General features: G+C 40.6%; 2 protein-coding genes across 7 annotated transcripts in view; one reads left to right on the top strand and one right to left on the bottom strand.

Moving 5' to 3' along the window:
- NT5E (5'-nucleotidase ecto) lies at positions 1-25,594 on the top strand. The gene is made up of 9 exons (XM_068183986.1): positions 1-446; positions 4,983-5,205; positions 10,617-10,805; positions 15,010-15,207; positions 16,629-16,780; positions 19,925-20,033; positions 20,833-20,982; positions 22,464-22,664; positions 24,270-25,594. The coding sequence occupies exons 1-9, from the start codon at positions 132-134 to the stop codon at positions 24,425-24,427; spliced, it is 1,695 nt and encodes a 564-aa protein (XP_068040087.1). The 5' UTR covers positions 1-131; the 3' UTR covers positions 24,428-25,594.
- Positions 25,091-27,457, bottom strand: part of SNX14 (sorting nexin 14) — a 47,933-nt gene continuing 45,566 nt past the window's right edge. For all 6 annotated transcript variants that reach the window (XM_068183983.1, XM_068183981.1, XM_068183985.1 and 3 more), the window contains one exon: positions 25,091-27,015. In XM_068183983.1, coding sequence (XP_068040084.1) covers positions 26,977-27,015 — 39 coding nt within the window. In that variant the 3' untranslated portion in view covers positions 25,091-26,976. The remainder of the gene's footprint in view (positions 27,016-27,457) is intronic.

Below are 27,457 nucleotides of genomic sequence, written 5' to 3' on the forward strand. Positions count from 1 at the left end.
CGGCGCGCAGGCTGCGCGGTGGCGCCGGAGGCTCGCCCGCTCCCCGCCCCGCCGCGCCGCCGCCCAGCCCTCCTCCCCGGCCGCAGCCACCCCCTGCGCGGTGCGGCGGAGCGGCGCGCAGCCCCCGCGGGATGGCGGGGCTGTGCCTGTGGCTGTGCCTGTGCACGGCGGCGGCGGCGGAGCTGCGGCTGACCCTGCTGCACACCAACGACGTGCACGGGCGGGTGGAGGCGCAGGGCGAGGGCCCGCGGCGCTGCGCGGCGGGAGCGCCGGGATGCTTCGGCGGCGTGGCGCGGAGAGCGGCGCGGGTGGCGGCGGAGCGGGCCGCGCACCGCAACGTGCTGCTGCTGGACGCCGGGGACCAGTACCAGGGCACCGTGTGGTTCTCCCGCTTCAAGGGCCGGGAGGCGGTCCACTTCATGAACCTCCTGCGCTACGATGCCATGGTAAGGCGGGCCGGGGGACGGCGAGAGGCGCGGTGGGGTCTTCCCCTCCCTCTCTCCCCTTGGGTGCTGGGTCTATTCCTGCCTTTCCTCGCCCTATGCCGATTTTTCGCATTGCCGCCTCCTTCAGTGCGTAAAGTTGCATCAGAAAAGGCTGTAGGTAATACTAAAATCGTGGGCAAAGGCAGGTGGGAGGCAGGAGAGGAGAAGGGAAGTTATTTGCTTGGTGATGGGCTCCCGGCCGAATGAAGTAGCGAGCTGGCAGCCCCACGGGCAGCCAGAAAGCGGGAGATGATGGCAAGGCTACACAGTGTTGCAATGGATCTCTGCTTGGTAGAAGCAGAGGCTGGACGGGCTCTGTTGGAGAGGGGTTGGCAAGCCAAGGAAATTACCCCAGAAAAAGCCGGGCGAAGAGTCTGGACTGAGACAAAGAAGTTAACTCTGCCTCAGGCTCGCAGCCTGTCCTGCTTCGGTCCTGCGGGAGAGCACAGGTGGCACAGGTTGGCAGTGTTATTTCAAAGGGTGGAGGTTTTTAGTTTTCATCAGTCCCACCCTGGTTGTGTCCAGTCCCCTCTGGACTGGGGTATATGAGGGGCTGTGTACAAACAGCCCAGAGATGACAACAGTGCCTTAGTAAGGAAGGTCTCTCAGACTGTGCTAATCGTGCACCTTTACTCTGCCTCTTTTGGTCGTGCAAGTGCTGAGAGGAGGGTGGAGTTTGTGGCTGAGATTGGGGGATGTCACTCCATGTCCTTAAATCTTTTGTCTCAGAGCAGTGGCTTATTTTGTTTGTGTACAACTCCGGAAAGGAGAGAGATTAAAAGTCATGTTTGAGCATGACTGCTGTTGTGAGAGTGACTGGATCTTTATTTCATCCCAGCTGTCAGCTTGAGGAGAAAATCTGGGCGTATCACATCCTCTGTCTTCATCTTTTTTGATTTGTCTGGAAAGGACTGTGCTTTCCTTTCCAGTAAAAGTGGCTTCACCTGGGTATTCCCTCTGCCTCAGGACAGCTGTGGAAGGGAAAATCATGTCCCAATGCACTTTCTTAGACTAAGCACCAGACAGGTCTGTGAGGGATACTGCTCCCTGTTCACATGCCCCAGTGAACAGTTTTCTAATTGTGAAACTAACATTAACAGGGTCTTTCATCCCAATGGTGATGGAGAGGAGTGTGTGCATTCAGGACTCATCTTTACTGAGAGCTGGAGAGGGAGCACTATTTCTGCAGTGCAAGAAATAGCTTGAGGTGGTTTTTCCTACTTTTCTTCATAAGGCTTTCTGCTGTCTGTCATTTTTCAGTCCTGTGCTTGCTGGTATAACTGGTTCATGGGCAGCCTGCGAGCCTGTACAGTTCCCGATTATATCACAAGAAGAAATTTTTTCAGGCAGTGTTGAAGTACTGTTCAGCTTGAGAAAAGTTATGTAGGAAGCGCCCGGTTTTGGAGATATCATGAGTTTTTTCATCAGAATAAGCTTTAAAAATAAACCCACCCCATACCAGATATCCAGAGGCTTGTGCCAGATGTGAATGCCTTAGGCAAAGTAGTCAACCACTTGTTCTCTGTGGAGGTGCTGCTTATTACAATTTGAATAGAAGGTGACAGGATAGATGTAAACGTTCTGTAGCTTCTCAGTCTTTCTCTGCTACCAAAGAGTCTGAGGAAGAGATGCCAAGTGTCAGGCAGTGCTGCAGCATCTGTTTCTATTCTTCTGTCTGTGGACCGTGGTGGGCGTGCAGTGGGGATGGTGGCTGGGTGGGGGCACAGGGAGTAAGGTAGGATCCACACTGAGAAGGGTGAGCTGGTCTTTCTTTAAGCAAAATTTGGGAAGCCACATCCCTGACAGTAGGGGTGGGGATTACTGAAATGTTTAGAAGTGAGCTACAGACTAGGATTACAAACAGGATGAAGGAGGGAGCATGAGTCATTAAAGTTGTTACACGATGGGGGCAGGAACCATAGGAGGATTTAAGACAGCCTGGAAGCATTAGAGGTTTTCTCCACAAATAGGAGAAATTTTCTTTTTTAAGTTTACCTTTTTCTGATTTATACCTCTTATCGCCACCAATCTGTTTTTGCCTGTTTCATTACCTCCCAAAAATTATCATGGCAGCAGCCTTTTTTCTGGTGTAATTAGGACTAAAATTCAATATAAATTCCTCAAAGACAGTAATTGGAGAGGTGATGGAAGTCTTCTAGATTTACTTTTAAGTTTCATCCTTCTGTTAACCTGTATCCTGATTTCTGAAATATTTTTGGACTTTCTGCTTGTGAAAAACAGGATTATATAATCACATGTTGTGTGCCTGAATATTTCTGTTTATTCCCCCTTGTGACTTACACTTACGCTGGCCAACAGATTCAGATTTGGTTAAGGGATATTGAACAGGTGCAGAGTCCCGGGACCTCTAGGTGTAAGGCCAGTTAGGTAGAGTATAGCAACCCAAAATAGTCCACATCTTCCTCCTCAGAGGAGGAGTAGCATCAAAAGTAAAACTATATTTTTAGCCACCAGTGATTTCTCATTAACAACTTAGTAACCACTCACACCATGGGAAATATTTTGATTAAAGCTAGTGTCCTAATGGACATGAAATAATCCAAATGCAAGACAACAAAGCCAAGAGAAACAATCTTTCCTAACTGGTAGGTTGGGTTAGGATTTTGGGGTTTTTTTCCTCCAACAAGCTGGTGGCAGTTATATCCCATTCAATTTTGTAATTCATTTACAACCTCTTTTTGGGGTTTAATTGCATATTTAGGAGGAGCAGAAGGCATGTGCACTAACCAAAAGGAAAGAGCTTTTTACCATTCTGATATACTCTACTAGTCCATAGATATCTTTTCAGAACATTCAGATAGCATCAAGATGAATGTCTTTTTTTCTCTTAGTATTTTTTTACAGCAAATTAGATTGCAATTAGAATACAGTTAGGAATAGAACATAGCTGGAATGCACTGTGTCTTCCCAAGACAGGATTTTTTAAAATTTGGTTCTTTAGGAAAAGTGCTGCAGCAGCACACAAACAATCTGGCTCCTTCCCAGGAGTGTGAGCAGTGTTCTCACCAGTGTAAGCAGGAACAGCTGATTTCCAATGCAAGTTACTGCTGATACCCTGAAATTTCCACAGAGCCATTGACTACCTGCCTGTGAAGATAAAAGGAGCCAGGAATCTTTGTCTGTCCCAAAAGAAACATACTGCAAATCAATTGATTGAAATACTGAGCTCCCAGACCTGTGGTGGCTTCAAGGTCTTGCTTGGTTTGGAATGTGATCAGGGTTAATACATCCATTTGAAGAATAAAAGCTGGGGCAAGCACAGCTGGGTGTGTGGGTTGTTTAAGTAGAACAGAATGGTACATAAGTCTTCTGAGACAATGAATGCAGCTTTACCCAGTTAATTTCAGAATAAATTAAGAGCACACTTTTGCCTAGAAGAGTTGGCCCATTGGCTTTGATACCTCTTAAGTGCTTTGCTCCAGCTGCAATCTGAAACTCCGTATAAATTTATTATTTACTAGGTTACACAATTATAGTGTTTCTGTGGATACATCTTTTCCTTGCCTAACACTTAAATATGCTACAAAGTCCTTGCGTTATTGTGCTTCTGCAAAATGCCACCTATGGAGGTTTTGCTGACTTATCGCCAAACTTGCAGGCACAGGCTTGTGGCAACTTAGGCTGAGCATGAAAAAGGGGCAGGTAGGAGAAATTTCCCTTGTGGTAAGTTCCTTTCCATCTGCTTAACTAGCCTGGAAAAACCAAACATCCTCATCTGGGTGGTACTGCCTTGCTAATAAATAGACAGGACAGCTCGATTTGTGTGGCAGTCTTGACATTTCACTGTGTTAAGTGCACACCCACTGTGGATTGGCTCTGGGGATTCTCCCTAACTGATAAACATTACATCTTCCATAGGCAAGTAATGATATTGATGGTGGATAGGAAGTGATATTTTCTTGTTGCATGTTAAAGTACAGAAGAACCTTTAATAAGTGCAACATAAGTATGTTTTCAAAACTGTAGTCCAAGCACAAAGCTCTTAAAATGCACTTTTTATTAATAGAAAATGCTAAATATCAATGACAATATTTGCTTTCTTCAGTATTTATACAACTTATATTCCATACACAAAATATATGCTTTCCTTTGTGGTTATTGTTAATCCTCATTTTTAGAGCTACAGGATCTAAAATAAATGGATTTTGATCTGATGAATGAATGGGTACACAGTCACAAACAGATAGGTTTTGGATTTTGAAATCTTTATCATGTATCTGTATCACATAATCTGTATTCCACATCTGCATCCATGTAAGAGAGTCTGAAAAACAAAAACCTACATCTAAAAAGAAAAAATAACCCAACCACTTCTGTGTTCATGAGAAACAGCAGTGTGTTGGTTTAGACAAGTTAGGGTTTTCTTTCAAAGAACGTAGACTTTGTTTTCTCAAACATACCATGTATATAACTTATGAGACTATTTACACCGAATATTTGAGGCAGGGTCTCATATTTTCTTCTTGCTTTTCACAGGCTTTAGGTAACCATGAGTTTGATGAAGGTGTGAGTGGATTATTGGATCCTCTTCTTAAAAATGTGAATTTTACAGTCCTGAGTGCAAATATTAAAGGGAAAACTCCATTAGGAAATGAAATGATGAAATATGTTCATCCTTTTAAAATAGTTCATTTTGACTCGGAATCAGTTGGAATTGTTGGCTACACTACAATGGAAACTTCTTTTCTTTCACAGCCAGGTATGTTTTCTTTAGTACGTAAGTTTATGTCCTTAGTTACTATTTTATTTGCCTACTTTTTTAAATCCAAAGACAAATGTTTTCAGCTGAAAAGTGGGAAGTCTGTTGTTTTATCAGTATTTACTTTTATTACTCAACTTTGCCTGATTTTTAACCTTAAAAAGGCTTGCTGACATAAAACCCTCTTTCATATAGACCTGGACCATATCTAAGATTATCAGAAAGTCAGTGATATTGCAGGAGAGCTCAGGGGCTGTTTGGATTTTTATTCATTCTTAGGTTTTTAAAGTGACATTCCATTATATTTTTATAATTATTTATCCATGTAAATGAAAGTTAAAACATGAATACAACTTGACTCTAGCATGAAGTGTGGCATTTCTCTGTGTGTTGAAATTTTGTTATTGGATGCCTCTATGCACAAAAACAAGAAGAGGTTCATAGTTGTTTTTGAAGCAAAAGTTGCCCAAGATGTTTTTAGTCTCTCAAAATATTTGCAAAAATTGACTACAGAAGGAACACCCATTCAGCTTTTACCACAATTGCTTCATTCATGAGTAAAATTAGAATTGATGAGGAAAAAGACTTCTCAATTTCTGACTATTTTTTCCAGAGTTTCAGGCGGTTTGGTTTGATGAGAGTTTTGTTTGGGTTTGGTTTTTTTAGTAAAAGAAAATGGTCTACTGGAATGAGAAACACATTTAAATCAGTTGTAGGAGATATGAGTCACTGCCTGCTCAGAGTTCAGCCTACATGTAACAAAAGCAGAGTTTCTTGCCTAGGTTTTGCACTTAGGGATTCACTGCTTTGAAACACTTTCACATTGAAAAGGGATTTCATATTATTATTTCTCTTCCTATTGCTTAGTAATACAGAAATAGTGCATTGTTTTCCTGAAAAAAAGGAATAATCAACACTTGGAGGGAGTATTAGAATATAAAACTATTCCTTCTGTGATTTTTAATTCCAATGCTGTATGTTTAACCTGTCAAGAAATGGACATCTGAGGTCTGAATAGACTTATTGATCTCATTTCTATTTTTTAGTGATGTGGTTTTGGGTCGCTGTCTTTTAGTCCCCCAACAAAAAAAAGAAAATGCATCTGTTTTTTGTGTAGGCAATAGAATTTTACCTGTGCCTGAGGGTGGATATCATCAGACGTCATGCTAGGTTTGAATAATGACAGTCAATATTGTGCTCCATTAGGCATTAATAAAATCTGCTGCTGCTCCTCTTCCAAACACCTGTGTTGGGGCAGCAAGATCATCAAAGTAACCATCTTGCAAATAAATACACTAGGTAAAAATCCAGATAGTGCTGGAATGATTCTATGAAGCATTTGAATACATTTCCAGTAACATTCAGACATCATATCCAATGCCTCAGTATGCTGGAACATTGTAAGAGACCACAGCTAGATAAAAAAAGCAGTGTTAAAAGGGAAGTCTTGTTAGCTCCATAGATGGAGCTGAAGCATCCCTAAGGAACTATGTCCCACAGTGTAGCTGAGCAAAAAGCAGAGGAAATTCTAACAGCAATATTTATAGTGATCAGAGTTTTTATAGTTTTCTGCTTTGTCTTCTCAGTGTGTGGAGGAACATTTAGAAGCTTTGAAAATGTGAACTCAGTGACTATATATTGTCCATGACCTAGCAATCCTTCAGACTGGTAAAATCATGGCAGACAGGGGTCGGTGGCTAAATAATTATCAATCTAGTTCCTTATATTAAATTAATAAGAGACCTTGCTAATTCTAAATTTAGCACCTTACTTACTTATCTCTACATATTTCTTCTAGATGATTCTGTTTTCTCTGCCTCTGTGTGCTTTGGCATGCTCTACACTCTTAGGGCATTCTCAAGGCAAACAGGAAGCTTGAGAATGCTGAAACGTGAATTCCTACATTACTGCCTTCTGTGGAAGTATTTTGTGAATGTGATTTCTTCTATTGTTAAATTTCCATAACTTCCACCCAGCTATGAAATTACAACTTGTACTTTTCATAATCTGCTTAAAAAAAGGTTATCAAAATACTTGAACGGAGTATAAAGTCCTTAAATCTCAGTGTTTGCATTGGGAGGGACCAACTAATCTCTGGTGAAGGTACTGTTAATGTCACTATTTGGAAGCCATAGGAATGGGAAACACATTTACAGATTACAGCTAATTGGCAGTTTTTCTGGAGTTCTCTGTTTTGCTATGTACAGCTACCTCAGCTGAGTGCCCAGCAGGTTTTTCCGTGTCCTGAAAGAGTAGGTCATAACTTGGCACATAGACACAGTTACCTGTGTATTTACTTTCTAGTATTTGATGGTTCCAGCCCACTTGCTTTAGTTCTGTAATGTTGTTTGGTCCACTGTATTTTTTGTAAAGGTGTAAACACAAACCTACTTACTCTGTAACCCTACAGGAAGAAAAATATTTACTAAAACTATCAACATGGCAGAGTTTACAGAAACGGAATTTTAAATTGCATTTATTCCACTTTATTCCAGCTATCGTGCATATTTTTAACAGGCAGACGGTTCTTCTCCGTTGTTTAGTTGGAACAGTTTGGCTGTTTTTTCTGAAACTCAACCTCATCTAAAAACAGAAGAGGATGCTAAATCAGCTTAATACCTTGAAAGAGAAGTGAAATATTGACATGAGTAATAAGTTAGTCATTTTGATTCAGATTGTTTTGAAAAATGCTAGATGAATACTAAGCAGTATACTGCTTTTTGCCTGGTTTCTTAGAGAATTGAACACTGTAGTTGCTCTTACAGTCCCCCACTGTATAACTTTTAAACCTGCTGGCCCATTTCACCTCAACTACATCAAATACTCCAATGACTAGCATGCAAATGCCATGGCTAGGCTATGGAGAAGGGGTGAAAGAAGCCTCTGCAACCCCAAGCAGAATTCCTTTTCTGAGGGCAAGGCAGACAATAGGAGATCAGTGGGCAGTGGGATGACCTGCCTAAGCTCTGGTCTGCCTGTCATAACAGTCCTGGGAGAGGGACGGGCTTACCTGCATGGGATGGGCCTTGTTTTTTCCCTCATTATGAAAGTGAGTTGGTTTGTTTTGATACCTTTTCTCTACAACTACCTGAAAGAAAGAAAGAAAGGTGGGGAACAGTGTCCTTCTCCTAAGAAACAAGTGACAGGTCAAGAGGAAATGCCCTCAAAGTTTTTCCAGAGGAAGTTTGCATTGGATTTTTGGAAAAAAATTATTCTTGGAAAGGGTTGTCTAGCACTGGAACAGACTGCTCAGGGAAGTGCTGGAGTCACCAGCCAGTCTACATCCCTGGAGTTGTAGATGTGGCGCTTAGGGACACAGTTTAGTGGTGGACTTGGTAGTGCTGGGTTACTGGTTGGACTCTATCATCTTAGAGGCATTTTCCAGCCCAAAGGATTCTATGACTCTGTGGGTTGAAGACTAATAAAAATGTGTCTTCAAGGTACGGTGCATTTGTAGGCTGCAGTGGCGTAGAGGGATAACAGAGCTGGTGCTGATGGGAAGAGTTTTGTTTTCATGGACCACCTGGCTACTGCCCATGGGAGAAGTTAGCCCACTGGCTCCTCCATGCTGGTACAGCTTGTCAGTGGCTCATTCCTGCTCTTTGTTTCAAGAGCTCAGCTCTCTTTGCAGAACTGGTCCCCACACCAGTGGGGTGCAGCTGGTCCATGGTGGAGGGAGGAGTACGTGAAGAGCCTGTGCTCAGAGATCGGTTCTTGCACTTCCCTTTCTGTCAGCAGCTCTGCATCAGGCCCAGCTGCTGTCAAATGCAAGGATGTGCAAAGAGGGGCTGAAGCCAGTGGCTTCCTTCAGCCTGGAGAAGAAGGCTAAGAGGGAACCAAATGCACTCTTCCACTGGTGTAAGGGGATTTTTTAGAGAAGACAGGGACAGACACTTCCCAGAGGGGAAGAGAAAGGACAGGAAACAATGGGCTCAAGCAGTAACAAAGGAAATTATGGTGGGACTTAAGGAAAAAATTTGTCATGGTAAGCATGGTTAAGCCATTAAACATGTTGCCTAGAGAGACTGGAATTTCAGCCAGCTCAGACTAGACCCTGAGCATCCTCATTTGGCTTTCTGTTTGTTCCTGCTTTGAGTGAGTTTTGGACTACATGGCTTCTGGAGGTCTCTTCCAAACTCAATTAACTTTTGACTCTTTGATTCTGAGAAGAGGTCCACAGGAAGAAAATGTGGGGATGCACTGCACAATTCACTCTGCAATGTGCAGTACAAAGATTCCCTCGGGCACTAAGAGAACTATTGAATGGGTGTGGTGCTGAACCAATTTATGTAACCCTCTTTTATCTCTTCTATTGTAGCAGCTTCCTCCTCATTTCCTGAAACATTTTGCAGTGGATTGTGAATTTGTTTCACTCCTCCTTTTGTTATGAAATAATGTGAATCTTTTTACTTTAAAGGCATATTTCAAAATTATTTGATAAAAAAATTCTGCAGGAAGGAGAGAAATTAGGTAGAGGAGGAATTGGTAGAGAAGTCACTTGGTTGTCTTCACCAGAAAGTCTAAGTTTACAGTTGGTTGAACCTGTCCTTAAACTCTATTCTTAAAACTTTGTCAGGGAAATTATCCTCTTACATAGGAAGTCCTTTTGTGCAACCCAAACCACTGTGCTCAGGATAAAAACGCCTGTTATTGTAGTGTTAATGTAACTGTTTGTCACATTAGAACAATTTCAGCGGGCACAGAAAACTTGCAGAAAAACTGTCAGTTTTCCAGCATCCTTGTTCGAAAAAGGTTTCTCCTTTCCAGGCTTTCCGTTCCTTATGCTTTTGTTTCAGGATGGTAGTTCAGATGTGTGCTGTGCTGTATTGTTATTACTGAGAGTGGTTCACATTAGGTAAGATTATTTGTATGAAAAGGCAATTCAGATTTTAATGGAGGACTTTGAAGAAGCTGCTGTTTAAAGCCTTAGGGAGGGAGGATAAAGGAATGAACAAGATGAGCGTGCCATAAAAAGGGAGATTTAACTTGGGAGAAGATAGATGATCTTAAAGAAATACAGTTGGGGAAGAAATTAATCTTTGTAATGGAATAAAACTGTTTATATGCAAACACTGACACATTCAGTTTCCTTTCTCTAGTTAAATAATAAAAGCCATTCATTTTTTGATCCTACTATTGATGCCACTGAATCTTTTTACGGAGTTATAACTTTTTTTAGTCTAGGCAAGCACATACAGCTTGTTGCAGAAATGTAGTCTAAGTGCAGAGGTGCTCCTGAGAAAACATCAGCTCAGATCAAGAGCTTGAACCAGCTAAGGATATTTGAAAGGCACTGCCATTCAAAATCCTTTTAATTATACAATCTAATATCTGACGTCAACTACTTTATTTCAAACTAGCAATTAAGGTACTTTGTAAGTAAATTCTTTTAATTTACTTTCTTTTTTAAGGGGATGATGTAACCTTTGAAGATGAAATCAAAGCATTGCAACTGCAAGTGAATAAACTTACTGCTATGGGAGTGAATAAAATAATTGCACTAGGACATTCTGGTTTTACTGTGGATAAAAATATTGCTCAAAAAGTGAAAGGAGTGGATGTTGTGATTGGAGGACATACAAACACATTTCTCTATACAGGTATTTTACTTCTTACTAAAATGTTGTTTCTAAAGCTAAGCTGAAACTGTTTGTCTTTAAACTCAGAGAACTTTCACCAATGTAGTTTACTGCTGGCTGCACTCAGCCAGGTTCATAGCTGGTACATATCCATAACTTCCATGGAAGAAACCAATTCAAAACAGCCTGTGCACACCAAGTACCACAACCCACTGAGAGCTTCCATAATGCTTTGGATGTTCAAGGTGACCTATGCAATGTGGGGAAGAGGAACAAAGGTAGTAATACTGGTAAATTGCTGCTAAACATATTGTACTTCTTTTAAGCTCACACCTATAAAAGACTAAATTAGTTGTCTACTTTTAAACATGTATGTGACTTAAGCAGAAAAATCATTCAGAGAAGACTTCAAAACTACTACTGGTGTGGATTTTCTCTGTAATGTGACTCTATATTCATAGGTCTTCATTTAGTCTGCCATTAAAAAACTTTCCCCAAGTTTCATCTGATTTTTTTCAATCCCTCTTTTAATCTCTGACTTTATTCTTCTTTTCTCTAGAGGCAGATGTCATTCCAGAGATAAACATTGCTGATCTGTTTTCTCCTGCAGTAATGCTACTTCAGGCAACACCTAGCATCAACAGCTTCCTCAATGCTGTTACCTTCCCCAGAGTGTAAGGACACAAATAAAAGAGAGGCTGTTTTGTACTATTTGATTGAATTTTTAAAATTCTTTAAATTTAGCAGAAACTTTAATGACTGGTTGAGACTATAATGGGAACTTTCTGTATTTTTTAGAAAAGTTTGCCCTAGTCACAGGGATAACATTATGTACCCTACCCTAGGAACTTGACCACTTAAAAGGTTTGCACTGTCCATCATCCTCTCCTCTCCCTGTTCATCTCCCCTCTGTTTCTCATGCCTTTTTTGTCTTATCTGGACTTTCACCTTTTGTTATCTCACTTGTTAAAAAGAAACAATTGCACACCACAGTTACACTTGAGCAGATCAGAATATCTCTTGAATTTGGCCTCAGGGAATAACTTTGATGACTAATCTGGAGGCACAAAGCATTTACACACCTATCTACAAGTCAGAGCTCACAAACTATTTGCATGGCGGTGCAGCACAGAAGTAGCCAAACTGGAACAACAGGATGGACCATCCCAATACCATGTGTCTAAGAGTGACCAAGGGGGATTGTTGAGGTGACTGGATGAGCCTGTGGAGACATTTTTCTCACTTCTGTCCGTATTTCCCACCAGCTTGCAGCTCAGGGACTCCCGAAGCTAGAAGTGGTATCTTGATATTTACTTCTCCACCTCCTCTTGACTGCCTTCAGCTTCCACAAAAGTCTATAGCAGGGTTTTCCAAAACTGACCTGCACAAGCCACAGAGACCTTGGTGTTGTCTTGGGGTGCAGCCTGCAATTTTACTGAATTAATTTTGAAATGGGAAAAAAAGGATGGATTCCATATCCAAAGTGTGCATTAATTGTGGATTTACACAGTGGAATCCATATTATCCTGCAGTCTTGTTGGCCAGTGCCTGTAGGGAGTTTGTGCCTCATCGTGGTAGCCACAGTAGCTAAACATGTGATCCAAAGAGGTGCCACATGTCACAATTTGGATCGTGATGTGAAGTGCTGCAGGAGCTGAGACTTCTGCGCTTATATCCTGTCTAGATCTGCAGGAGTTTGCAAGCACAGCTCTAGTCACCCACAGCTCCAGTCACCCTGCTGTCAGACTATGTCAAGCTGTTCCACCCCTCCCCATTTGAAGCTGTCCAAGATTCACAAGGCCAGAGAGAGCACACTGCAGAGACTCTGTAGCCTTCAGGTTAAAAATCTCAGCTGGGAATGACTTCTGGTCCCTTTTCCAAGGGCTCTACTGCTTTGATAAAACAAAACTGTCTTACTTTTTTTATTAATACTGGAAAGGTGAGAAAAATAAGGAAGTAATGTCTGGGGGAGATAGACCAAAAGTATTTATTTAGTCAAAATATGATTTTTGACAGAATGTGGTCTGAGCATATAATTTTTATCCCAAGTGCAATGAAACACATGCTCACACATTCAGGAGCATCATGAGTGCATTTGTGAACTGTACCCTGCTGAGTAAAAGCCACCAGTCAACATTCCCAGAGAAACAGCCACATCTGTGGAGGTGATTTCACTGCAGAGTAAAACATCTGATTTGAAACGTCTTTTTGCATGTCTTGATGCATATATAAAGCTTATAAGCTCATTTAAATCAAGAGGTGCAATCAATAACTGGCAGCAGAATCTGGGAGAATGTTCCAGCTCAGTCGAAGTGGAGATGTATGAGCTGTTCAGCCTGCTCTGTCAGGGAGCTTTAGAGACATACTGCCCATGAAGACATCTCCACAGAGAAATCTTAATGTAAGGGTTTCATCCTGGACTAGTCCAACCTGTCTCTCAGATATTTGCCAATCTCCACTTTATCCACAGGTTATAAGGCAAATATTGTCCTGACTTGTTCAGGTGTTCGTTGGGGTAAGGTGAACTGAATAGTCTTTGCATTTCAGAAGGAACACATCTGTCTTACAAGGGAAAGATATCATAGTGCTAATTAATCTTGCAAGGAAGTATCAGAATCAGTATTTTGTTAGGAAACAAGAAATGAGTAAGACTCTGGACAAACACTTAACTACACACAGCTGATATAAACTAAAATAATGCCTAGAAAGAATAATTTTATCTTTCTAATGCCCTGTTCATTTGAGGATTAAAGGACAAGAAATCAAAACTTATTCCTTTTTCAGTTCAGAAAACCCCAAATTTATTGCATGCATAAATCCTGGAGAGTCCTCATTAGCTACAGGATTTCTTAAATTCTTCCCCAATTAAATGGATAGTTAAATGGCACTCCAAGGAGCCAACTTTGTTGGCCTGGCTGAAAGTAGAAAATCTAGATTTGTGGTAAGATTGGTTCAGTTTGCGGTTTGTTGCAGCTCTTCTCCCTGGAGAAATAGGAGGGATTAGAGAGGAATAGGAATTGTGTTGGAGTTCTAGAAGGAATATTTATCATGCTGCTTATCCTAGGATTTAATATTAAGTAAACAACTGTAAATGGAAAGAAGCAAGTTGTTCTGTGAGCAGTGGAAGTGAGGAGGCTGCTTTCCTCTGGATCCACGTCCTCATGCTCCGCCATGCCCCTGCCTTGCCAGCAGCCCAGTGCTCACAGACACTGGATGGGAAATGCCACTACTTTTGGGACAGCAGTAAGGAGCAGGCTCTGAGGGAGCTCTGTCACACAGCACATGATGGCTCTTGGTGCTACCCAGCCTTGGTCTGACAGTGGGGCAGAAATAATGACAGGAATAACAGCAGGGAGAGATACTACTCAGATAATGTTGTCAGTACTCAGATAACATCAAGGAGACACAGAGAAGCCTGGTACCCTTGAGGCAAGAGCTGTGCTGTGCAGTTCCAGTTTTCTTTGTCACTTTCTGCTCCTGTGTGGTTTCTAAATCCTGTGCTAACATCTGCCAACTGAGCTATCTCTTTTTTTTCTGCCAGTGCCTTACCTTAATCTGTTTCCAAGTCCTATCCCTAGTCATCTTTCAGACTTGCAGGTTGATTGGAGTTTTAAATCCATGACCACACAATTTTAATGCTAATGAAGGTTGTTTTTGCAGAAGGTTTGCAGGCTGTCTGAAATTTTGGAGGCTGTTTGGTACAGTGAAAAAAAAATCATCTGGCTCTATGTACAAATTCACAGAACTGTTTGTAGGTATTCTATCTGCTTAACAGTAAAATGCATTAGACTTTTTCAGACCAAGAAGTTTGATGTATTTTTACTACGATTCTTATTTTCTGTCTGATGCAGAATAATGTAGTATGAAGGCTTGACAGTAAACTTTTCATCCAGTGGCTGGTATGTTTGCATTACTGAGGGGTTTAGATTACAATAAATGGAATGAAAAGTTGCTTTGTTGCTGTTGTGATGTGATGTCATGGTGGAGTGTGCTGTCATAACTTAAAAAAACACTGTGGTAGTTATTTGAGTTCATGTCCTGAAAACAACATTGTCTCTTATGAGAGAACTGAACAATCAAATGTCTGCTTGTTGTCCAATACAGCCATGGCTGTTTCTATCCTATCTGAGTTTCTTAAGGCTGAGAAATGTTTGAAATGTCACTGTAGTAACTCTTTGAAGGTCACATGAGCTGAAGACTCGCTTTTAATGCTTGTTCTGTGCAGGCACCCCACCCTCTACAGAAGTGCCAGCTGGCCCGTATCCATTTATGGTTGACTCAGATGATGGGAGGAAGGTGCCAGTAGTACAAGCTTACGCTTATGGAAAATACCTTGGTTACTTAAATATTACATTTGACAAGAAAGGGAATGTAGTTGAAGCAGTTGGAAACCCCATTCTGCTGGACAGCAGCATTCCTGAAGGTATGTGGGCTAGGCATTTGAGTTTGCCTGCAGCACTCTGCTACAATTCAAGTCTTGTCATGTTAAATACAATGTCTGAATAAGAATTTAGCTTATTCACTGTTCTCTTCTGTGTAGGGTTCAGCCTCTGTAACAGTTGAATATGCATGCATTCAGAGTGTGTTTTTATCTATTTAAAATCCCTGAAAGTCCTTTTGTAAAAGTTCAGGTGATACAATACCTTACCACTTTGTAGAACCTGTTTTAGCTAGTCCTGTAATTGTGATTTAAAAGATTATGAGGACTAATTTACAGTTTTGCCAGAGGCTGGGTTCTTCAGAGCAGAGTTTAGAGCAATATAGGAAAGTGGAATTGCTCCAGGAAAAACTTGAAGTACCCTGTCAACTGCTCTAACAACGTTCAAATACAATATACAAACCCATGAGTTCTTGCATGCAGTGCTAACTGTGTTCAACATTTTAACTCTGAAACATTTAAAGAAGTGGGAGGAGGAGAATCTCTGTGTCACTTTTTGTTTGTAACTCCTCTGAGCTCTATTAACTGTTTTTTTGTCAGCTCTGCAATTACCCAGGGCTGGTTTTCTAATCCGTTTCTTCTCCAGTGTTTGCTATGTGAAGTTTTGAGCTTTTATCAGACTTTCTACCTGAGTATTTGTAAAACAAATCCTTTAAAAATTATTTGTTCATAGATATTGACTGTGTTATTCTCAGTGACATATTAATGTAGTGAGATGATGTAATGAAACTTTATATTCTCCCTCTGAAGTCGGTAAAACTTAAAATTCAGATACACTGGTGGTATAATATTATAAATGTTGTTCTTGCTGACAAGTGTGAGCAAACTGATTAAAACTAGTAGCTGATATAAAATAGTTGTAACATCTGTCTGCATATACAAGTATCTTTGGTTTTTTTTTCTGAAATAATTAAATTTTCACCCAAGAGACAGATGTGCATAGAGAATTAGTTTCTATAAAGGATTTATTCCCTGACATTGATATTTAAGCTACTTTTCCTTTTAGCACAACATTAAAGGGAGGAAATTACAAACAGCAAAAAAAAAAAAATTGCATCAAAGACCAATCTCACTTGTATTTTTAAAATTCTCTCACCTGTTAAGGTAGGTACTAGAAACCCCATCAGCCAGAGGTTAGAACAGGACTGGGCAAAAGTACAAAGGAGGTAACCTTGCTGTGGCACAGGACCGGCTTATTTCCTTGATTGTCCTGTCCTGTCTTCTCCCCTGATGAGCTTTTTTTTGAAGTGAATATAGTTGCCACGTTGCTTGAGAAGCTTTCAGGGAAAGTGTAACTTTTTAGAATCTTGAACACCATTTTCTTTTCCTAAGGTTTGTATTCACTGAAGTGTCATTAATATGAGATATGTATGATGCTTATTCTACACTTTTATATTACTTTACAGATGAGCACATTAAGGAAGAAGTGGAAAAATGGAGAGAAAACTTGGGGAATTACTCTGAAGAGATTGGAAAAACTAGTGTTTACCTGAATGGTACAAGCCAAGCATGCCGTTTCCAAGAATGTAACATGGGGAATTTGCTTTGTGATGCTGTGGTAAGATGTTTCCACCACTACAGGTGGCAATTACACCTAGGGGTTACTCCAGAGCTATCCAGATCCAAACTGTCAGCACATGGGCTCTGTGCCTGCTTTTCAGCAGTGCAATATGCAGTGTGTGCCTAGAAAGACCTGGCAGAAGCAAGGCTATAAGGAATGCTGCTGTAGAGAGTAAGCAGCAGTTTATTCTTTGTGCATAGCCTCATAGAGAGAACAGCTTTTTCAGAACAGATGGCTTTGAGGCTGCACTTTTAAGGGACAAGGCAGTCTGATCTAAGAGCCCAGCAAGGAGGAGAGCTCAGCTCCCCTGACCCTCTCCTGCTACTGGTCCCTGCTCACAGCACTCACCCTCTGTCCTCTCATTACTCACTGGGCTTTGCTGTCGCTTCACCGCACTGGCACAGAAAACAGAGCTACTGACAAGAATTGTCCCCCTGAAGAGCCCAAAAGCTGCCAGCTGAAGCAAGGAGTGGGTGGAAAGGCCATGAACCCAGCTGAGCACAGAACACCCCAGTCCAGAAGGAGCCACCAGCCCCTGCTGTGTTCTGACAGGCACTACTGGGCATTAACAGCCACATAACTTCAGAAAAGTCTTTTTACAAGAAGTCTCTTCCTGATTTACTGCCCTGCAGCAGCACCATTTCATTTAAGTGTTTCACAAAAGAACATTCACTAATGTGACTGTTGCCAGAAAATTAACTTTCCCATAAAGGGAAAGTTAAGGGACAATTTATAATCATGAATTTTCAGTTAGATATGTCCCCAAAGCTATTTATCTAGTCCACAGTATTGCTCTTATTGTAGTCCTCAAAATAATTCTGCAGTTCATGAGCTAATTTTCAAATCAGATTAATGTTTGGGAATTCTGCATACACTTCTCCTAGAATTGGAGCATCTTGCTTTTTTTTTTTTCCCTGCTAGACTTTTAAATACCTTTATTTGCAAAAATGTAAACAAATGCTTTGGCACTTTTCAAGCTTAAAGAAAGTAACCCTGTAATCTTTCAAAAGTCTGTAGATTTTCTTGCAATACATTTTTTCTTAGGGGAGTCAAATTCTATTTTAGTTCAATCAGTGTCCCTTAGACAATCACCTGCAGTCATCAGTAGATAGATTTCTCTTCACATTGCCTTACCAGTTCTGTACTTGCTTTCCTGTATGCTGACATGTGGTTAGAGGTATGAAGGGAAAAAGTATACCTGCCTGTTCCACTAGCTTCAATATTTAGAGTTGTCCTGAGAAATGGAGAGATTGAGAATTGCAGAAGACTGATTGAATGTTTGTGCTGGGTCAAAACAGAAGTTCATTTAGTTCAGTGATGCATCTCAACCAGTAACCCAAAATCTCAGAATAAAAAGGCTGACAGGCCTAGATGGCATTTTACAGAGGAGTTTAAAGGGACTCAGAGGTGAAAAGACTGTGAAACAGCACTGTGTGAGCTCCTCTTTTAAGCTGCCTCAGCTCAGGGCTGGGAAGTTGCAATCCTTTGATTATGAGTTACAAACCTAACCATGGATCTGGCCTCAGGGCGTAACTTTGATGACTAAGCTGGAGGCACAAAGCATTTACACAGCTGCAAGTCAGAGGTCACAAACACATCACATAGGGGTGCAGCAGAGAAGTGACCCACCTGGAACACATGACAGGATCATTCATCCCAAAGTTTTGTCTCCAGGAATGACAGAGTGGGGATGGTAGGGGACGAGCATACTCCTGGACAAGCCTGTGGAGCTGCTGTGCTCAGATCTGCCCGTGTCTCCCACCAGCTTGCAGCTCAGGCATTCCCAAGGCAGAATTGGTCTCGACACTTACTAGCTCAACTGGAACATGCAGGGAGAGCAAGAAACAACAACAGGGGGAGAGAGAGGGAGAAGGGGAGGGAGACAGTGGGGATTAGCTCCTGCAGAGCAGCTCCACCTCGCTTTGCCTGCCTCCAGCCTTCCAGCAGCCAGTGGCAGGGTGTTCCACCAGGGACCTGCACATCCTGCAGAGACCTTGCTCTTGTCAGTGTGTAGCCTGCTGCTGCCCACTGCCTGCATAACTGCTGGGGGTCAAGTGGTCCTTGCTCTGGAACACTTGCTCCCCATCCACCATCACACCACTCATGATTTTATAGCCTTCTTGAATATTTCCTTCCATTATCTGTTTACCAGGTCAGACAGTCCAAGTCTACATCCTCATTCTACATTCAGAAGTTTTCTGTGTCTTTGGCCATCCTTGTCACCCCTCTCTGAATCTTTTGGTTTTTTTTATCATTCTTGAAATGAGAAAAGACACAAATTCCTATCCAGCCTCCACATGCCCTTCTTCATTTTATAGGCTTCTGTCATGTGCTTCCTGTACTTCTCTCTGTAAGACTGAAGAGTTATGACCATAGTCATTCCTATATGGAAACCAATTCATCCTATCTATTATCCTAGATAATTTCAGCCTTTTCCCATCCCACTCAGTTACTTCTGAGGATTAATACTGGAGGCTTATCATCCTGATGCAACTGAACAAATATCTGGTCTTCATTTTCTTTACTGTTAAGGACATCACAAGCAAATATTATCCTGTCCTTGCATTTTGTCAGAGCCTCACCACTGAACTGCTGGGGACACATTGCTGTGCCTGTTTCCTGTTTTTCCACTGTTCTACACCTCTCTAGTTACCCAAGATCATTCCAAATATTAAAAACCAACCACAGAGAAGTTGAAAAAACTTAATTCCCTGCAAATTTATTAATTTATGTTTTCCCTAAGAGATTTTAATGAACAACAGTATTTAAGGTCCTCTTCACTTCTCAGTTCTCCAAATATGCTTGAATCATTTTTCTTTATCACAGTCATTGAAATAAAAAAATCATTTTTCCTTTGTTCAGCTGGCCTGCCTTGGCCATGCCAAAGACACACAGACTAGGGCAGAGCCCAAGAGTTCATTACAGTAAAGGGCAAATATTTTTCATGTTAAGAATTTTAAAAAGCAAAATACTCCTTTGGATTTTTTTAGTAACTAAGTATTTTACAACAGGGCTGAAGATAATGTCAAAAAAAAATCAAAACCTTTCTGTCTTTTTTCAGTCTCAGATTGTATTTGGTGTAAATTTCCGGAGCCTATAGAAAGTGCAGATAAAATCTGTTCAAACGTTTTCCTTTGGTAGCTTTATGAGAACGTTGGGCGTCCGGATAAAAGGACATGGAACCACGTTTCAATGTGCATCCTGAATGGAGGTGGGATACGGTCACCCATTGATGAGCAAAGCACTAATGGTAGGTAAAATTACCAGCTGAATGGCAACTTCATCAGAAAGAAGGAATCAATTTATGTCAGCCTGAACACAGTGTTCTGGGCTTGTTCTGATGGGGCTTGCACAGTGTTTAGATGTGATTTCAAACTTTCTCAAATGGTTGTCCATCATTTGAGCACAACTGCAGTCAGGCTGACATTGACAGAAGTCTCTGGCATTGTTTGTACACAATGCTTTTTACAATTTCCCTCTCTCCTTGCTGCCTTGGAACAAAGAAAGTTCTCCTGCTATACAAGGTCATCTGGTATGGTCGCTGTGAGTCTTCTGTAGTCTGCTGTAGAGTAAGTAAATTCTGGGGTTTCTGCATGCTAAGGTTTTAGTTTTTATTTTCCTGATACCACATAAATGCAACGTGAAAACAAACATCTTTCTCAGTTTAGCAAAGTTTTTCTGTAGGACTATGTGAGTAAATCTTAACTGGAAAAAGTGCCTGACTTAGTATGAATAGCTGTGTTTCTTCATCTTAGATTGGTGGTTTGTCATGTATTTTAGTAGCTCTGTTCTAATAGCAATACATGCAGTTATATCACACTCTGATTTATTGGTCTTGATATTTGCTGGACAATAAAAGATACAGGTTCTTTGGGACAAAACATGTGACTCTTGCTGCTACCAGCCCTCAATTTCTTAAACTGTATTTGCCACATTACTTGTCAAAAACTTGATGTTAAACAATCCTAAAACAATTCTGTAAACTACAGGAAAAAGAAAAAAAAACCCTACAACAACAAAAGACTCTGAACAAAATCTCTTTTCCCCAGGTAGCATTACTGTGGAAGATTTGCTGTCTGTTCTGCCATTTGGAGGTCGTTTTGATATGGTTACATTAAAAGGCTCCACACTTAAAGAAGCTTTTGAGCACAGTGTGAGGAGATATGGAAAAGGAAGTGGAGAGCTGCTGCAGGTTGGAGGTATATTTTCTTCTTTCCTCTTCTCAGTTTTCCTAAACAGCCATCCCTCCTGTTGGCTTTTTACATCTGGAAGCCTTTTTTTAAGAATGGAATGTCAAGCTGGCCATAGATCCTTGCCCTGTGCCTCTCCCATGCCAGCCAGCAGCCACTGTTTATCTCATGTGTGTTTAATTGAGCCACTGCAGCACACAGCCCATCGCTGTTCCCTTCAGCAGAGGCAGTTTTCCTGAGCTTCCCAAACCCGTAATGGCATCACTTTAACACTGCAATTAACCAGGGGAAAACAGAATTTAGTATAGCTGTAACACAGAAATAGCTACAACAAACTCCAGTTTTTAGTTCCTAACTGGCAGCCTACCTGTGCTGAATTTCAGTTTATCAAAATAATTTTGTGCAATTCTCTAATGACTGATGATAGTTTTAGAGTTTGTCCAACTGGGCTATAGAATTGCTCCAGTGAATTTCTAAATATTTTATGGATGAACAGTTAATATAAAGAAAATCTACCCATATCTTTAATTGCAGCTGCCTATATGTTTATCCAGATGTGTATTAGGTTACAGTCATGTTTATTCCTCGTCTCTCTGTGATTTAGTGCAGATTTTATTGTTTAGTTAGCAGAAGAGCTAAACTTCAAGGGCAGGGGCTGATGCATTCCTTCCCTCCAAGCCTCTAATCCCATATACCCTGACAATGTGATCCCTCACATGTCACAGACACAACCTGTGTCTCACGCTTTCACCAGTAAGCTCCCATGTTCTTAGGTACCTCTAATGTAAAACAGGAACAAGCTCTGCTTACTGCCTCTTCACAGAAAAAGAAGAAAACCAGTAGCTCTGGAAAGGGTTCAGGATGGAAGATGCAGAGCAGGAAGAGCCTCAGTGTTTTGAATGACCTTTAGTGGCTTCTTCATCTGCAGATTCTTGGCAGGGCTGCTCTGGGAGCCTGGCTCTTCCCTGGCTGTGATCAAGGAAGGTTCACAATGAGAAATGTTGCTTCTCCTACAGTGAGGAGACATTGCAGTGAACAGCCCTGGTCTGGCTTTCCTTTTTCAGGAGAGTGCCTATTATCCAGAATAGCTACCAAGTTAGGCTGGCCTTAAAAAAGTCATTTCAGCCAACAGGCTAGGGAAATGAGAAAGCATGTGACTACAGAAATAAGGGAAGGTATTTTTATCTTGCAGTATTCCAATCCCATGACCAGTAATTTCCTTTTGTGGAGTAGTGATGAGAACAGACATCAGATAAGTAAATGAGGTGGGACAGTGCTTCAGCAATTCTTTCTCTTGAATGTCCTTGCATAGAAATTGAGTAAGTGTGCAAAGAACACAGGGCATTAACTGGTGTAATTCACAACGATACAACTCTCGGTCACAGAAAGTTATGCAAAGAACCAGCTGAAGATGAGGGAGAATGCTGCTTCTGGCCCTGTGTGTTCAACACGCCCCGCACTAAGTGGCATTCCAATGTGTATTTTTGTAGGCATCCACGTGGTCTATGATCTCTCCAGAGCCCCAGGAAGCAGAGTTGTCAGCTTAGAAGTGCTTTGCACAGCATGCCGAGTCCCAGCCTATGTCCCACTCCAGATGAATGAAATATACAACGTGACTCTGCCATCCTACATGTTATTTGGAGGAGATGGCTACAGTATGCTGAAAGACAAAAATCTGGGATACACTAAAGGTAAGGGGGATACAGTCCAGGTAAGTATGGGCACTAACAGGGTAGCAGGCAAACAACTCCCAGAAATTAAAAGATCTTTTTACAGTACAAACCTCAGACTTTTTGCCTATACTCAATGATTAAATTTGCTTCTACCCTGACAGCTCTGGCTTGCTAGATTTGGTTGTAGGCAGCAAGTCTATTCTTTCTCAGTTAAAACCACAAAAGTTTCAAGGAGAAAGAATCATCTTTACCAATTCAGCACTGCTCAGAGAGCAGTCCTGAGATTGTGGTAAACCAGAAAAGCAGCAAAGAACATGGAGAGTACATCTTACACTGCCTTGCACTTATCCTCACTACTGAACAATGCATCAAAAATAAAGGTGCTGTTTTCTACAGACCTTAAATTTCCACTGTATAGAAGGATTTAGAAAGACAGAATCATCACCTCCACTGTTACACAACATGTAGCTCAGGCAAACAACATAGGGTGAAGGGAAAGATGCCAACTTACTCAAAGGGAATGAGCCTGCGCAGCCAAAACTAGGGACCCCCAGGAGTTCTGCAGGCAGGAGAACACAGGGTGCCACAGACACCACACCACAGAGGTGGAAGAGAGGTGTTTTATAATGCTGGTTTAAGGTCCTCTAAAGCTGCATGCAAGGTGTTAGAATGTCTGCATTTGTCCAGTTGTTACCGTCTGTCCTTTAGGATGAAGGGAAACTTTTAAAAAATTTGAGATCAAAATCCATTATTTCTGAAAACACATTATTTCCATTATTAAAAAAAAATGTCTCATAGGAGCCAATCTACACTTTTGCAGAACTTTAATTTTGCATGTTCTGCTTGTTCATGGTGAAAGTATGCTTTTACCTCAAAAATGTTCCTTTTGGACCTTTTTTACAGGCTAATTTTTTGTTTCTACAGGTGTTTAAATTTAAAGTTGATTCTCACAGATACAACTGGTGTTTCAAATCAAGTTCAGCAAAACTTGATTTAAAACATCAGCCCTACTTGTGAAACTGAGAAAGATCATTAGGAATAGTGAAAGGGAACAACCTGTAAGGTTCTGGTAAAGTCTTTCAGTACAACAGAAGGGTAAAACTGTAATTATTAAGATGGAGGGTTACCCTTTAGTATTTTAAGAGCTTGGATGAGAAGGGGCTCATTGCATGGTTGGCAGCAGTAACTGAAAAGGGTCTCCCCGCTGCAGAAAACCCATGTAATACCTTGTGCTTGTGTACACACGAGCAGTGCCAAGACTAGAAACTTCTCCGAAAAAAAAGTAAATTTGAAAAAGTGTAAAGTGATAACTTTGCCAGGTCTACAGCCCTATACCCCAAACAGGTGGGAGACTCTCTCAATCTACCTGACTGGAAAATACCGTTGTAACAAATTCAAAACAAAACAAGCCAGACAAAACAAAAATAATTTGTTTGTTTTTAAAATACAAGTCGCTACCAAAAATTCTTGCTACAAACCCCCACAGGCAATATGTGCCGATTCAGAATGGCAAACCATAGAAAACAATTTGATTCTTGAGCTAAAACTGAAATTTAGGCAAGTTCTTGCATTTGGTTAAGAGCTTGGCAGATGCAGAGAATGCTTTTTTGTTTGTTTCTTTAGGTGAACCTGATGTTGAGGTTGTTTCCCGCTACCTCCAGAGAATGAAGAGAGTTTACCCAGCAGTTGAAGGTCGAATAAAATTTTCTTCTGGAAGTCTTATTGAAGCAAGTCTCACCCTGATCTCTGTATTGTTCACTGTAACATTCTTGCACACTTGATTTTTTTGTTTGGAGGAATACAGGAGGAGAGATGATACTGAGGAAGCTCTGAGAGACCTGTTCTCTTCTGTTACACCTTACAATGAATGAGCAGTGAGGCTGCTGCATGTCAGCAGTGAGCAGCCCCCTACCTTGTCTTTAACCTGGTGGTGCCACTGGAGCACTGTGTGCAGGGTGAGGGGGCACAATCCATGACTTCTCTTGGTCAGAATCAGCAGGTACCTGAAATTGAGGTCTCAAAAGCAAAGTTCCAGTGAGTACTTACTGCTCAATCATAAAACAGTGACAGACTAAAATGGGGTATTATAAATTGTCAAATTCTTTTAGCTGCTTTAGACAGTGAGTTAAGAACCTGATTCCAGATGTAAACAAGCTTCTAGAAATGGATTTATTATAGATCTTTATTCCTTTCTTTGATCTACACTCAGGGTTAAGGTATTCATTTTAATATCTCTACTTTGCTTCCAGTTATGTTTATCATACCTACATGAACGCTTGAAAGAGCTGGATTAAACTTGGTGACATTAAAATAATGAGGTCTATTTAATATGTAATTTTAAAAAGTTTTACTACTGAAAAAGAAATATCACACTTTCATTTTCCATTAATAAAGGATGCAATGAAAGCTTGACTTGATTTTGACCAATTTTAACAAACTGAGTATTCTTCACTCTTAAATATGACCAATTTGGGGACTGTATCTAGAGCAAGAACACAATCTGTGACTGTATTTCATATAAATATGCTCAATTTTATACCTCTTCCAAAGAACAAAGCACAGGACTGCTGCCTGTTACTATGTATTAGCAACATTCCAAGAAGATGTCAGATACAGGCATTGACTCCTGTAGCACTTCTGGCATCCTTTGGAAATAGTCAGGTAATGGGGCTTTTTACAGCATAACCTGGCTTTATGATAACTGTGATTATACCTCTTCTATGGAAAGGCTGTGTTTTAAAAAATAGTTGTAAGAGACAGTATGAAATCATATTAAATGCTAAATGTCTGTTGCTGATGCTTTATCAATAAATGATTGCTTATAAATGAGGGCAAAAATATCATTATTTTTCTAAGATTATTGGGAATTTTGACATCAACATGTCTGGGTTGTTTAATGCTGTTTTAAATTGATTGTTTTGAATAAACCTGTTATGTTTCCCTGGAAAGCTCACTACACTCTTTTTCAACACTGAAGCTACTTGCCTCTTCCATTCATTGAACCTGTAGATTTCAAGGAGAAGGTGCATTAAGATAAACATTCAGGATCCTGAAATTTAAAGACCCCATTAATTTCCACATCCATTCAAGGGCTGCTCCTGAAAGGCTCTGGACTACACAGCTGTATTAGGTAAGGGATGTAGAACAGGGAGACAAACGACAACTGACTTTGTCACACTAAGAGTTATGCCCTGGCATTGATGATTTGTCACTTCTACTCCCTACGTTGTTAATTTACAGAATGGTCTTCCCTCATCAACATCAAACCAGTAACAGAGAGGGCACCGACAGACAGAGCTGTGCCTGCACACTGATTCTGAGAGTTGCAACAACTGCTTTGGCAGAGCCAGAAAGGAGATAAATAACACTTTTACCTTCCTTTGACAAACAGAAGGGAAAGGTCTGCAGCAGTAATACAAACAAATTATATTGACAAAGAACAGCAATGCTGCATTAGATTGGTTTGTTTGTAAAAAAGGAGAAAACAGGTGTTTGAAAAGAAAAATTAAGGAACGCCTGTTAAAGCATCTCTGTATTCTGCAAGTAAAACTTGTTATAAACCCACACATAAAAGTAATTTTCAAAATGTCTTTTATAAAGGCTGGGCCAACAAAGACTTAGAAAAGTCTTCCACACATTTTTATATTAATGAATTTTTATAAAATGCTGTGAACAAACTCACATCCTCTTTTCTAAGCCTGTAAAGAGGATGTCAGAAAAATCCACAAAGCCAGATAAGAAACTGCAGAAAAAGTTCTTTTCACATCCATTATTATTTTAAGAGACCTTTAGATTTGAAAGTCGGGTGTTAAAAACACCGAATTACAAGTGTGATTTTCCATGCTCACAGAAAGATGAAGGCTAAAGACAGTACTGAGATTAATTATTTGTATGTAATAGATTCAATCATACACTTTTGTTTGGGGGAAAAAAAATATTTGTTAGGACACTTTAACTTAATGGGAGCATTCAACAACTTCTTCCAAACAATTTTTCTACATATACTTTCAGGAAGACATCCAGTAATTGCTCTTTTAGCAAAGCATAAGTTGGCTGATTGCCCAGCTGTCTTTTTTGATGTTATCCTGTAATTTCATTCACTGAGAGATTTTGGTGAAATTAATTAGACCTTTACTGGTAACAGCTAAAACAAATTTTAAATTAAAAGTAAAAATATTTTATTTACTTGCAAATGGTATTAAATTTTAATGTCTTTATTGCATAAAGGTATTTTTTAAACTTAAATTTTATGTTATTTACAACAAAATATACAAGGCAATGTTAAAATGTCCATCACAACAGTGCACAGCAGATCCTACTGGGTGTCCACTCACATCCAACTTGATACAGAGCTTGCTTCCTTTGGACCCTGTTAAACAGGAAAGGGAGAAAAATTACTTATTAAGTTTGAAAATGTGTATTTACATAGAAATTACTGAACTGAGCTGCAATGATTAATGGTATCTGAAAACATCCACTTGAAACCAGAGTTAAGAGAATGAAAGGCTACTGGGTTTTAATAGCATTTCTCAAAATAGGTGCTCTCTTCTTTCTCTAGAAGTTCTCACCTCCCCCATTACTAACTGCTAAATACAGTTTTCCTAACACAGCAATTTTCTGCTCTGGAAATAGTACTGGAGAGATATTTTTTCAATTGGATTTCTTGCCTTACTCTGCCCAGAATGCTTTTTCCTTTTAGCTGTCCCTTTTCCTTGTATCCTGTCTGACAGACTCCCAAGGGACTGGCTGTACACTATCTCAGAGGAGATTTTCAGCTCTTGGAGATTGCTGACTTACACATGCTGCCATCA

The sequence above is a fragment of the Anomalospiza imberbis genome, chromosome 3, assembly GCF_031753505.1.
Source record: "Anomalospiza imberbis isolate Cuckoo-Finch-1a 21T00152 chromosome 3, ASM3175350v1, whole genome shotgun sequence".
Classification (NCBI taxonomy): domain Eukaryota; kingdom Metazoa; phylum Chordata; class Aves; order Passeriformes; family Viduidae; genus Anomalospiza; species Anomalospiza imberbis.